This window comes from Diuraphis noxia, unplaced genomic scaffold (genome assembly GCF_037042655.1).
Source record: "Diuraphis noxia isolate RWA-SAM2 unplaced genomic scaffold, SU_Dnox_SAM2 contig0005, whole genome shotgun sequence".
NCBI lineage: Eukaryota > Metazoa > Arthropoda > Insecta > Hemiptera > Aphididae > Diuraphis > Diuraphis noxia.
Window position 1 is genome coordinate 42984283 of NW_028301715.1, and position 14269 is coordinate 42998551.

The following is a 14269-nucleotide window of genomic DNA, read 5'->3' on the forward strand; positions in this document are numbered from 1 at the left end:
CTGTACTTCATATAATTTTCAAAATATTTCAAATCTTTTTCAGTAATTTTCATTATTTTTAGTTTTTTATTCCATAAATGTCAATAAAATTTTATTCATTGGGTGTCAAAAAACTTGAAAAATATAATACAAGATTCCCCATAAGTTGATATAATAGTAGGTAGTTGGAAAATATTTAAAAACATAGGCACGTTTAGTTTTTTATAATCGTTTAAAATAATTCAAATTTTGATAAAATGCATTTAATTAAAAATTTACAAATTATTTAGTTGTTAAAAATTTAAAACAAGGTTCCACGTAAATAGTTGATTCTGTGACAAAACGAAAAAAATCTAAAAACTATACAAACATAGTTTTTTTAATAGTTATTTTAAGTTCAAATTTAAATGAAATTTCATATTAAATAACCAAGAATAACAATTTTAGTTATATTATTGTAATTTTTTTTTTTTATTGATTATAATTTTTATTTTTATTTTTTTATAAATAAATGTATTTACAATCTGTAATATAACAAAACAATAAGTAAATTTGAGATTTTTTTTCAAGGTTTGGAGGCTTGAGTGAAGGGTGCGTCCATTGACACTACTTCAAACTGGTTTTTTTTATTATTGAATTTAAAAATATTATTTGTGGGTACTTAATATTTCTAGAGTATACTTTAAATTATTATTGTAATAGTTAATTTCGTTAATGACTTATTTTAAAACATTTTTTATATACTATGAATGATTGAGTGGGCATCAGACACATGCATAATGAATCAAATTTGATTAATTTGGAATTTTTTTATAGGTAGGTATCTACATTTTTTTTTGAAATAATAGCAATATAATTAATACAGTACGAAACTATAAAATATCCTATAGACTGACAAAACGTCTCTGCTCAGAATTGTTTTTCGTATACAATGATATTATATCATTGAATTCAAATTTATAAATACTATCCATTACAGTAACCTACTTGTAAGCTACTGTACAGCTGCAGAGTGACATCCACTTACCTGTTTTTTTATGTTTAATTTTACATTTTACCTATTTTTTAATAGTAAAATAATTATTTTTTAAATGTCATTACAATCTTATAAGTTTAACCTTTTTAATTTTCAATTATTATTTTGCTCATGTAGTTCAATAGCAGAAGATAGCTATACTGCTATATTATAAAACTCAGAAACGTGAAAAAAATCTGCTTATGAGATTTTATATCATATAGTTGATTGAGTATACAATTAAGAATTAAGAATTTTAAAGAGTTTGCATTTAATTATAAATTTGAATATTGAATATAAAATATATACAGTGTGTTCACGATATGAGGTATACCACTTAATATTTCCTCTGGATGACCTTGGATAGAAATGGGATTTTCGGGAGGTAATAGGGTGTACCTAAATACACATTGTCAGGCAATGTTTGTAACTCTCTTGGTACGCGCATGCGCAATACAACTAACCTTTTTTTAATGACAACACCAATTTTTTTATACGGATTCAGGTAGGGTATTTTTTTTTCAAACAATTTTTGTACAAAAAGTTTTTTTCTAATAATAAAATTGGCAAAGTTACAGTATGGTCAAATTTAATATTTATGTAGGTATAATCAAGTAAACTAAATACAAGTGGCATGTAATAATTTGACTGAAGATCAAATAAAAGCAGCAATATCACGAGAATTGTTGAGACGTTTGGAATCATATGTTTGGAAAATCAAGGTGGAGACTTTGAAAAATTTAATAGATAAAACGTATCAACATGTCAATAGTAATAAGTTCTAAAATTGTTTGTTATGTTAATTCAATAAAATTTAAATAAATTAATTTGTAGTATTATTTTTTTTTAATTTTCTTTACCTTCAATTACTTTTATTTATTAACTTGCAACTGTAGATAGAGTAAATAACGGTAGTAAATAATTTATTTTAGTCTTCTTTGTATGTAAGTAGCAAATTAAAAATATCAAAAATAGGTAGCTCAGTTATAAAATTAATATATAATTAAAATGTCATTAAAAGCAGATTATACCTACACAAATATTAAATTTGACCATATACTGTAACTTTTCCAATTTTATAATTAGAAAAAAACTTTTTGTACAAAAATTGATTGAAAAAAAATACTCTACCTGAATCCGTATAAAAAAATTGGTGTTGCCATTTAAAAAAAAGTAAGTTATATTGCGTATGCGCGTACCGAGAGAGTTACAAATTAGAATTTTGCCTGACAACGTAAATTTTGGTACACCCTATTACCTCCCGAAAATCTCATTTCTATCCAAGGTCATCCAGAGGAAATATTAAGTGGTACCTCATAATGTGAACATACTGTAGATACAATTATATAAAAGAGCCCCTTTGTCCCTCTTTCCATACCACTTTACAGAGGACACGTATAGAGTTTCCACTCACATATATAATATGGTCGTAATGGTCATATGGTTTATAGGTGCCTATTACTATTTTATTTCTTCATATTTATATTATATTAAAAAAATAGTATAGTGGCATATACAGTATTTTTAGGTAATGGTAAAGACGTGAAAATAAACAAGTACACAGTCGAAGGCAAAAGATCAATTATGAAAGAACGAAGTAGCTTGAGTAAGTGTCCTCGCCCTTCCTAATATTCATATAGTACATTTTAATACCAGGCTACTATTAAATTGGAAAAATATAGAATTAATTAAGGTGTCTCCTATATACTCCCCTATATAAGTAGTAATTAATAAAATATACAGTATTGTATAGTATATATAGGCACAAGGCACCCATAGCTCATAGGTATAATTATTGGTAATAGGTTTAACTGCAGTGGCGTATTTACGGGGGGGGGGATCAAGGGGATCAATTCCCCCAAAGACTGTATACACACAATTAATTATAGTCGTTACTCGTTATAATTTGACGATTATTATTTAAAATATTATGATTAATTATGAATATATATTTTTTTTATTTTATCAATAATTGATTAAATTTGCAAGAATAAAACCGCTGAGCGCTGCTAGTCAGACGGGCTAGATTTTTATTATTCCCAATAGAAAATAACGTTTTATGCTTGCAGACTGCAGTTCAGTCTTGAAAAATTGTAAAGAATTCAAATGAATGTAATAATATGAATATGTATTCAAATACTTTTTTTAGATTTTGAGCGGAGCGATGATAAATGTATTGATTTTACAATGATGTGTGTTTTTTTATTTTTTTGTGTCTGTCATCATGTTTCAGGATAGTAAAAATGCTTAGATTTTCTTTAACAGTATCTTTTCTGATAGGAAAATGAACCTATATGGTGCTTTGGGGGTCAAAAGTAGTTTCCCAGTAGTTTTCAAAAGCGCCGTGCAAAACAAATGAAAAATTAAGGAAAAACGGGAATTTTTATGAAAACCCAATTTTGGTCAAAATCGATTTCGGTTTTTGGTGTAATTCTAAAAAAAATGTCCGTAGATATATGAAATTTTTACTGGTTGTTTATATTAACACTTTCTATATTTGATACAATTTTCAAAATATTTTGACTTGTTTTGAGCTGTTTACGGATATACTTATAGTTTCCAACTTTTTTAGGTTTTTTTTTTTTAATGTCAATAAAACTTTATTTGTTGGGTAAAAAAGCTTGAAAATTTAATACGATGCTTCTTATATATTATTACAATAGTGGTTGAAAAATATTAAAAATCCTTAGTCACAGTTTTTTTTTATAACCATTTAAAGTTCAAATCCTTGACAAAATACGGAAAAAACACGAAAATTAGCAAATTATTTTGAGTTAGAAATCCATAAAAATTTTTGTTTTTGAATCTAAGATTTGAAAAATTAATATAAGATTCTTCATAAGTATGCCTAATTTTATCAAAAAAAAAATCTCTACCGGAAATTCAAATTAAATTTTTATGAGCATTTGAAGTTCATATTTGTATCTTGTATTGTAATAACATGACTAACATATGATTTTGGTTTAATAAAACATTTAATCTCAAGTAATGTGTTGTGTATTATAATTTTGGCAAACGTAGAAAGTATATTTAATATTAATAAGCTTTTATAATTCCTGGAAACTTGGGGGGGGGGGGCGTAGCCCCCCTCAAGTTAGTAATTATCATAAAAAGTCATATCCCCCCCCATGACAAAAACCTAAATACGTGTCTGGGTTTAAGATATATATAATATATATAAAAAGAAAACCGCAAAAGAAGATGGTGTACTTAGCTCAGGGACGGCGCGAAGGGGGGGGGGGCAATCGGGGCAGTTGCCACGGGTCCCGCGATTTTAAAATTATAATTAAGGCTCCACAGTTCTTAAATGATATTTTATACTGTTCAGAGATTAGTTAGTTTGAATAATATGTAATGTGACTGTTATTTATTTTGTCCGGGGCCCCACAAATCCTAGTGCCGCCCCTGACTTAGCTATATTCGTAGGTTAGGTTATAACCTAACCTAACCTAAACGGCTACACTGATTTATCGTTTATTGAATGCAGGAGCGTCATTTGGAAGAGCACAGAGTATGTGACGCACTTCTATTACTCAAGAGTGTTACAAGAGTGTTAATGTTTGGTTCTCCAATGATGCTCCTATAGGATATAGTATATATAGTAGGATATATATATAGTATATATAGTATTTATATATATTTATATATGTGCTATTATACTTCATTTTCAAACATGATTATAAAATATAGTATTTTTAGCATTAGACCGTTTTAAAATACTCATAATTCGCTTTGAAATGAAAATATTATAAAAAATCTATGTCATCGTATATAGATAATATTTTTTACTTCTAAATTTTATAATAGATCAATTCATATTAAGTTCTTAGATTATACTTAACAGAGTTAAATATAATTTATTTAGAACGTACAATATTATACTATTATATGTAAGACAGATATAAAGCATGCAACCGATGCGGCTATGGAGTTTAAATATTATTATATTATTACCAATATTAACTGTGTCTAATGAAATATTTTTTCATCTTTCAAATAAATTAAAACCTATTTACGAAACTACGATATAGATTAAATTATGGTTATATAGCTGCTACAGCGAAGGAAAATGCCTAGTATCAATTCAGAAGAGGAAGTAAGCACATTATAGAATTCATAGATATTCATTCGTTTTAATTTTAGAATATTTAATAATGTGATTTTTAAATATTTTGTATGAATATTTTTAAACAATTGCTTTTTTCTCCAAATAGAAATAATGGCTCAGTTGATTGCTTTATAGTGTTATAATATATATGTTACGGTAAATTATGTAAGATGAAAATTAACGTTATTCGCCGGTGATAAACGTCGTTATTTACCAAATACACTGGCAATTGTTGTTATGCACGTATATATTATATCCTATAGACTTTTATTAATATACACTGACTTGCTGACTATTTGAAAAGTGCGTTAATTTATATGAGTAAATTAGGATTATACATATATAAGGGAAGGAGATAATATTGATATACATTTCTACATACATTTATTTTTAAAGAACCTGCATGGTGGAATGTTAAAATTGGACTACTAAAAATCTTGCACACCCGAAAAAAAACTGGAATGACGTCCCTGATTAAATGTATTAGCGTACATAAAAAACACGTCATGTACGTAAAAACAAATTCATATTATAATGTATACTAGGAAACAAGGAAAGTCATCATGTGAAATAAAATGCTGTGGTCTGCGGATATGCGATATAGATATACATATAAAATATATTATTATGCGGATTGCGAATTATTATGTGCATTACGCGGATGTAATAATATATAGCATTATCTGCAAGTATAGGCACTAGGCAGCATATAGTGTGAGTATAATATATTTTATATGTTATAATTTATAATAATGTGATACTTATATTAATGTATGTGTATACAATATTTAATGCATACTATAAAATTGACAAATTGGCATATTCCTACAATTCGTATATATATACGCAGAGTACATAATATTTTCAAGTGTATATTATGTATATAATTATCTGCCACGCGTTTGTTGTTTGTACTTTGTAAACACACTTATACTTATTATATCATGTTTATGTATTCATGAAAATTCGCGATGATAAGTATATACATATAATATGATTCACTATAATATTATCTGCATATAGCAAGTGTCGGGGCGAGATCCCAAGGCCTGCGCCATACCGCTACCGTCCGTCGGCGGCGCGATAGGTTTATCCGTATAGAATTGGGCGGGCTACACAGAGTGGTAGGTACTGAAATCCGTTTATAGACGTATCGTTCTCGCGTATATAAAACGCACACCGTGTCGAAGCGGACCGCAGGTACAGACCGCACCACCGCCGCCGCTGACGCAGATAATATTATAATATTTTCGGTCAGTGTGAAAATCTCCAGTCTTCGTCGTGGCGTAGCATATTCTCACCCGTCGCCGTTTTCCGAAAAAATATACATTTCGCGGCCGTTAAATTGCGCGCAATAGACCGAGTTTAGTGCGCGTCGAATTCGTCGCCCGAAAAACGTCTTGGGAAACTATAATACATATAATATTATTATATACCTATATAGGTGCCGTCCGATTGTTCAATACAGCTCGAAAAAATAATAACATAAAAACTCGCTTTACGTGCGTAATATATATATATAAGTATTCGCCGCAGTCATTATATTATATTACCATCACTGTAGAACGTTATAATTACCTATCGAAAAGCCGCGTAGTGTTCTTTTCTCTCTTCCGTCTTCCGATTGTTCAGCCTGCAACGACACGCGTTTAGCCAACGACCGTGCAGTATAATATTTCTGCAATTATTATAATATTATTTTAGTGCCGTTGTCGTTACCGCAATAATGTCGTCATACCGGGATTGGTTACGAGTGGTTTTGGTGTTCGCCCTGTTGGCCGTCGTCTACGGGGCGCCCATCTGGGAAGAGCTGTTCGGATTTCCACCCCGTCAACATTACCACCGCAACACGCAGCCGACGGCTAGGACGCCTAGGGCCGGCGGCAAGGAGAAGTTCAAAGCCACGTGCTGGGTCATCAATGCTGACAACTACGCGTTCCCGGGCCAGTCACCCTACCCTTCGGCCCCGCTGTGCCCCTACTGAAGTCGGACCTATATATACTGCAATACCTAACGTAATATTATAGTTATACCTTATACGTACATCGATGATGGGCGCCTACCCGAGATTACCAATATAGTATAATATTATATTATTAGGTATATCGGTGTAGACTATATTTTATGCATGATGGAGAGTACCTGCAGAGTGCAGATCATAATATATATTTACTATCCAAGTACACCTGTGGAGTGCAGGAGACCACCACTGCGTAATTTAAGTTTATAAACTTTCAATTGAATACTATATATGCTTAACTATTATAATAATATACGTCACATATTAATGATATTATTCCCATATATAGGTACTTATTATTAGTTATTATATATTATTTATGTTTATACCAAAGACTACAATTGCGCAACGAGCAGAAGTATTATTATGTATATATATTATACATTATGTGTGTATGCGTAGATAGATAACTCTGTTATAATATTTCTTTCGTTTAAAAATTACATTTTACACCTAACTACCTAAGTACCTATTCTTATGTAAAAAAAAAACAAATATATCATACTAGTCGTTATGAAGCGCACGTCTACGTTATATTATATAGTATTATACATCATGTGTCTGTATACGTTGTGTTTTTTTACGTGTAAAATAAACGATTCGTTTTTATAAAATCACACAGTCTTGTAGATTATGTTATTATCCAGTGTAGTATTATTATATTACTATATGTTAATATAATGTTACATTTTAAAAGTGCCTATCTTTATTATAGTCGCATTGTCTGCAATTATAAGTTACCAAATGAACGTAGCTATTTTAAGTAAATGTAATTTGACGTTTAAAACCGATATTATTATTATGTTGTACAGATGTTTAAAATATACTTGTAAAGCATTTGTACTTTCATTCGAATTAGTATAAATATTACAGCCTAGGCTTCTATAAATTACCTAGGTACCTATATATGTTTTGTAATCTAGCTTGGTCATCGGTGCTCGTTTTTTTAAAATACCCAACAACAACTACAATTATTGGAATCTGATCTCTCTTCGAGAGCATTTTTTCCCGTAAGTCATGTTTTTAAACAAAAAACTGGTCTCACACAGGCCCCTTGACGTATATAGATGTAAATTATAGCAGGCAGTACGCCGACAATGAAAACTCAACAGCACGGATTTCCTGCCCACCACTACGACCTAAAACCAGAGTTCACTAAAAAATTTTCTCGGCGCGTCCGTCGCCTAAAAATGAATTATTGGAAATGGTAGCGCGGTACTCTGCGGTCTGTCGGATGGTTATATGCCGTGAAAAATACTTCGTCGCAGAGTTTTGCAGCAGTACGACGGCGACTTCCACGACGTTTTGTTTCTTCTGACGAGGCGTACACGGTAGATAGGTACGTTGAAAATCGTTTGTAGTAATTGGTGATTAATGCTGTGCGAAGGTCGGTACAAGCATAACGTACCTATATTGTAAATACATGTATAGTGTTGTTACTTGTTGATATATTCAATATTGTATTATTAATTATTATTAAGTATTATATTTTTATATTTACGTATATCAACTTACGTTTAGGTATTCGTGCGTGATTTTTCCCCACGTCATATTATTATCATAATAATAATATTTATGATGACCAAAACAATTTACGTATGCATCATCTTCATTATATGATTCATAAGTTATGAAGTTGGGCCCGAATGTGTTTGTGTACCTACTTATAATATATTATATAATATTAATATAAAAAATCAAGCTTCTGCAATGTTCAGAAAGATTTAAAAGACAATTATAATTTATAGGTAGTAAGTATATCTTATAATATATAAATATAATCTATATTCTATATAGTATAGATTATATAGGTTGGTAGCTTATATAAGATAATGACTTAAGCGGACGTGATGCCCGCATGTGTTGTCTCTGTCTTACAAGTGCATTATATAGTAAATTTTACGTTCAGCAGAACACGGTAGCTCCGTTTGCTTAAAAATTAGAGTGAATTGACCTCTCATAAAATTTAAAGGTATGATTGTTATCTATAGTCAACCTCATATGCTTTTTATTATATTTAAATTTTAAAGGAAGTTATAAGTATTTTAAGATGCACAAAAAATGTACAATTTTAAAATACTCATAACTCGCTTTAAATTTGATATAAAATAAAAAGCATATGAGGTTGTCTAGATAATAATCTTACCTTTAAATTGTATAAGAGGTCAGTTCACTCTAATTTTTAAGTTAACGGAGCTACACGTGTTCTGCTGAGCGAAAAATGTACCATGCTACGCATTTGTAAGACGGAGACAACACATGCGAGTATCACGTCCTCTTAAGCCTTTAGGTACATAATGTATAGGTATTATAATTTATAGTACCTACAACTAATTAATGTTTTTAATTTTGTAATTTTTAGGTTTGATACTATTTTCAATAACATATGTATTAATAAATAATCCAACTTTGATCAAATACATTTTCTTATAATTTATAAATGAATAATTTTAATGTAGGTATTCTATTAATAAAGTATAAGTTTAAAGTTTTTTATTTTTAAATTTTAAACAAATCAAGGCAGTTCATTTCTGATTTGAAATTAACGACTTTTATTCATAACTTGATTTGATGACTAATAATTCAAAATTATCGAAATATTTTGATATTTATAATTTATTAGCACCTATGTCCTATAATTATTCATATCATTGATATCTACTTACTAACTGCGTTAAAAAAAATAAAAGATAGGTAACCATTATTTTGTCGTAAATTGTAATTAAAAAATAAATAATCTTTGAGTTTTATAACTGTTGAAAAATATTAAAATATAATAATTATTGGTCAATGAGATATCTGCAAGGTCAAAAACGAGTAACAAGTATAGCTTTACTCCAGCCGGTTGTTCTATTTAATATTATATACTATCTACTATCTACTATCTACCTATGCATGGTTTAAATCGAAATTACGAAATTAACAATACCTACCATTTCCGAATAGGCCCGCGAAATCTGAAAATTGTCTACCAACAGTACCAACTGCTTAAAATCGGCAAAATTTGATTGATTATCTTATAGACTTTACTGTCACAGTGTCATGTACTTAAATATAGAGTACAAACGGCTATCAAAATTGTAATGTAATATTTATATAGCATATATAGGGACGCAAATACACAGTATAATGTAATATATATATTTTAGCACGTAAGTCGAGAAAATAGGTAGGGATTGAAAAACAAATTGTGGTGGGCATTGTTCAAACAATCGTCATCGGCCGTAATTAAACAAAAAATATAATATTTTCAGATTTCTACTAAATATGTTATCATATAGTTTTATTTTATACTACTAAATTTTATATTACACATTATTCAGTTTCAAGACAAGTGAAGCGAAGATACTCCACCTGCATGGTGGCATCCGACATCCGGTGTTTATATTTTTTTAAATTGTTTTGCCTGTTTAATTAATTAATTATATATAACATGTAATTACTCAATCGTCAATTATTGATGTACGTCTGCACTATTGTAACTTTTATTTTATATTAATTTTAGTATCTGATAACCATAAGCGTGCGTAGGTATTCTTGGCAGGGGAGGCAATACTTTAGCTAAGGAGGTCCAGACTCCAATCCCCCCACCCGATTTTCTCCAATTGGTAGGTATAATATTATATTTTGGTGTAGAGGAAAATCTCGCAGGGGAGGCAACCGCCTCCCCTGCCTCCCCCGTGCGCACGCTTATGCTGATAACTTATAAATAAAAATAAAATTACCTACCACCAAAGAACTCATATCCGTATATTTACCAATTATTTTATTAAAGTTAATAATTCATATGATAGTTTAAATCAACGGTAATAAAGGTTGGCTTAACAAATTTTAGTGACCTAGTCTTGATTATTATTCTTCTACATTTGACTTATAATAATATTCTGATTAAATATCTTTAATATATCACAAACAAGGTTTACTGCGAACTTGTACTACGTAGTAGCCAGCCCAGTAGGTATATATATAACCTACCTGGTTTATCTTTAATCTTTATTATATAGTTAGTTTATAACTTTAATGTAACAACACTTCATAAAATTCACCTATTGTCTATGCATGATACGTCATCAATTACCCCTATTGCGTGGGATTTAAAAAATCGAAATGTTGGAAAACGATTTTTATCTAAATATTTAATCATAACTCAAATATGTGAGAAAGAAAAAATAAAACGCACTTTTTTTAATCGTTAAACATATTTTAGCAAACAATTCAAATACAGAGTGTCATCAATGTGCATTTTTACTTGTGTAAATGACAGGGAAAAGTTAAGGAGAACTATATGTTGCAGACGAAAGTCGAAAAATATGGCAGTCAACTCAATGCTCATGAAAGTAATAATTATTATAAACAGTTTTTCAAAATTTAAATATCAGAAGGATAATGAGGTCATAGACCAAATTGACTGTCTAAATAATGGACTGCGTCATCAAGCTGCTATAATATTAGTGAAGTACCTACTGGTGTCAATTAGGTTTATCTCATACCTTATGCCAATGTTACTTTAATAACATTGAGATATAATTGGCAAATCCGTCAACACATGCAGTATTATGTGACTAGATGTATTTGTGCCATGTAAACTTGAACATATTTTAGAAAAAAGCATTTCTTACACATGCATTTGCAATTTGTACTAAATTTAAAGGATCTCCTCCTAGCCCATAGGTGTCTACTGTCTACGTTCATTATTAGTAGGTACCAATGTTTATTTGTTGAGAGGAATGAGAAAATTATCAGAAAGGAGCAAGGACAAAGGTATTTTAAATTTATTAATAAATTATATAATTATGATTTATGGTAGGAATTTATTTGATGTAATACTGTCATACAGCAATCGAAGAATCGCAAAACTAGTTCATATATTTTAATAACTACATTATATTATATAACAAGTATTATAGAAGATCGTGCAAAACATAAGTAGAAGAAAATTTTCTGATGTTGCCTACACAAAACCCTTCAAAATCATTAAGATATTTTTCATTCGTCTTTACAGGTTTACATGATTGTTGATGTTGATTTGTCGGTAGAAAACTTGAAGACGACGATGATGAGTGATGACCCTCCAGGGATGTAATTAATACAGTAAATTAATCGACACAAATAGCTTAACTGCTCTAATATGTATGATAAAAAAAATTAAATATCATATTGGAATGCAATTATCGAGGTATCTGGAATTTAATTTATAAATCATTATTACATATCGTTATTTATAGTTCATCAGAAATTATTAGCATTTAATATTTATAATTTATTATGTAGGTACCTATACATTATATAAGTACAATAAACATGCACATATAACTATACAAGGGACACGACACAACCTTAAACTTACATGCAACTTTAAACATCTTAAGGCCTTAAACCCATAACTTAATGGTTTACATAACGTATTGTTTTGTTTTTTAAACAACAACATAGTTTCATTTTAACTTTATATTGAGTATAAATTATAATGTATCGTTTCGGATTGATGTTCAATAGTATTTATTAGGTACCTTCTATAATGACTTATTATAAAACGTATATTGGGTCTTTACTTACATCATTGAAAAGAATATTTATGAGCTTCTTCGAAATATGCATAATTGTTTTAATATTATGACAATTCAAAAACCTGGAATATAGCGACTAGCAATTATGTATAGTTAAAATGTACAAAATATTTTAAAACAAAAAATGTAAAAGAAGTTGGATATACACACCACTGCAAAATGTGTACAGTTTCATATTAACACAGATTCAGTTGTCTGTATTCTGTCATTCCAAAAAAAACGAATTTAAATAAAATACATTCTTAACTCTTAAGTAGGTAAGTAGTTATTTTTTTTATACTTACCAACATTATGGACACATAAGTAGTAAAAACACTAAAAACTCATAATATTTTAGCGGGGCAGCAATTTCCTAATAATTATGAATTATGCTTCTGGCTGACATAAAATAATAACTACCTAGGTACTAAGGTATAGCATGGACTACTGGTAAATATCTAATCTATTTGTTTATTAAATAATTTTATACTAATATGATGTATAACATAATAATACAGGTATCTACAACCTACCGCTATATAAACTTGTTAATTTTAATATTTTCACTATGACTGATAATTCTTTTGAACTGCCATGGAGCGCTGACAATCCACTGCACTTTGGAAACATTCCGGAAAATCCAGTCATCGATGAGATCATCTGTCAATTGGAAAATTTTTTACGGCAAAGAGAAAAACTCAGTTGTCCTACTGATGAAATAGACACTAGAATATTATCAGTCATTCGATATGCTATGGATAGCGTTAAGAGTTTAATGGAACAAAACTTAGCGTCGTTAACAGACATTCAAAAACAGTTTTTAATTAACAAATGTAGGTTGTTCATAAAAGATGCAATCAAAATTGTTGAGAAAACCTTGAAAATACAATCCACCTAAGTTACAGTTAAAATCAAATAAATATTTATATACATAAAACAATCACTATATTGACTTCTATAGAATTATTATTTTTAATTGTAAATTGATCAACTCACACTACTTTCACCAGGGCCGTAGAAACGGGGAGGGTTTAGAGGTTCAAGCCCCCCATTAACAAAGCAGAAAATGTAAAAATGTCTAGGATATTCTAAAAATTGTAAACCAAAAAAAAAAAAAAAAATTGAATATGAATAAAACTCAGATCTTTATTAATCAAGTCTTATAAGGATCAAAAATTTTTTAAATTTTTAAATTTTTTAACCATTTTTTTTTCTTTTGTACTTAGATTTAAGTATTAACAATTTCAATTAGAATACAATAGGTTACTTTTTTATTCAATAAATATTTTAAATCTTAGTATTATTTCTTTAAAGACTTAAACAAAACTGAGCAATTCAGTTAACTAGTGTTTATTTATACAGAAAAATGTATAATTCCTGAATGAAAGTTTAAAATAATAACAAACTATTCCATTCTGAAACTAGTCTCTGATGTTTTTATCTTTTTATATATACCGAGATCACTGTTTTATTATATTCAATTGATTCATTTTATGTAATATAATTACTTAATTGCTCTGATACATTACTACTAATTTAAATTTTTAATAAATAATATATATTTTAATGTTTACGTGTATTACATATGTATACATTATAGT

The 14269-nt window shown here is 29.1% G+C and overlaps 1 protein-coding gene across 5 annotated transcripts; it reads left to right on the top strand.

Annotated features, from left to right (window-relative positions):
- The first annotated feature begins 7870 nt into the window (after positions 1–7870).
- LOC107164254 (uncharacterized) lies at positions 7871–14119 on the top strand. Of its 5 annotated transcripts, XM_015512008.2 has the most exons (4): positions 11028–11883; positions 12125–12946; positions 13027–13118; positions 13187–14119. In XM_015512008.2, exon 4 carries the CDS (start codon positions 13237–13239, stop codon positions 13564–13566), a length of 330 nt encoding a protein of 109 aa, XP_015367494.1. In that variant the 5' UTR covers positions 11028–11883; positions 12125–12946; positions 13027–13118; positions 13187–13236; the 3' UTR covers positions 13567–14119. The 5 variants fall into 5 exon arrangements, with proteins under 5 accessions (XP_089084269.1, XP_089084268.1, XP_015367494.1 ...); XM_089228143.1 differs by lacking the exon at positions 11028–11883 and adding exons at positions 7871–8132; positions 8203–8461 and having other exon boundaries at positions 12125–14119; XM_089228140.1 differs by having other exon boundaries at positions 12125–13118.
- Positions 14120–14269: the final 150 nt, after the last annotated feature.

Coding starts and splice junctions, on each gene's coding strand:
- LOC107164254 (XM_089228142.1), top strand. CDS start 13,237: ATGACTGATAATTCTTTTGAACTGCCATGGAGCGCTGACAATCCACTG.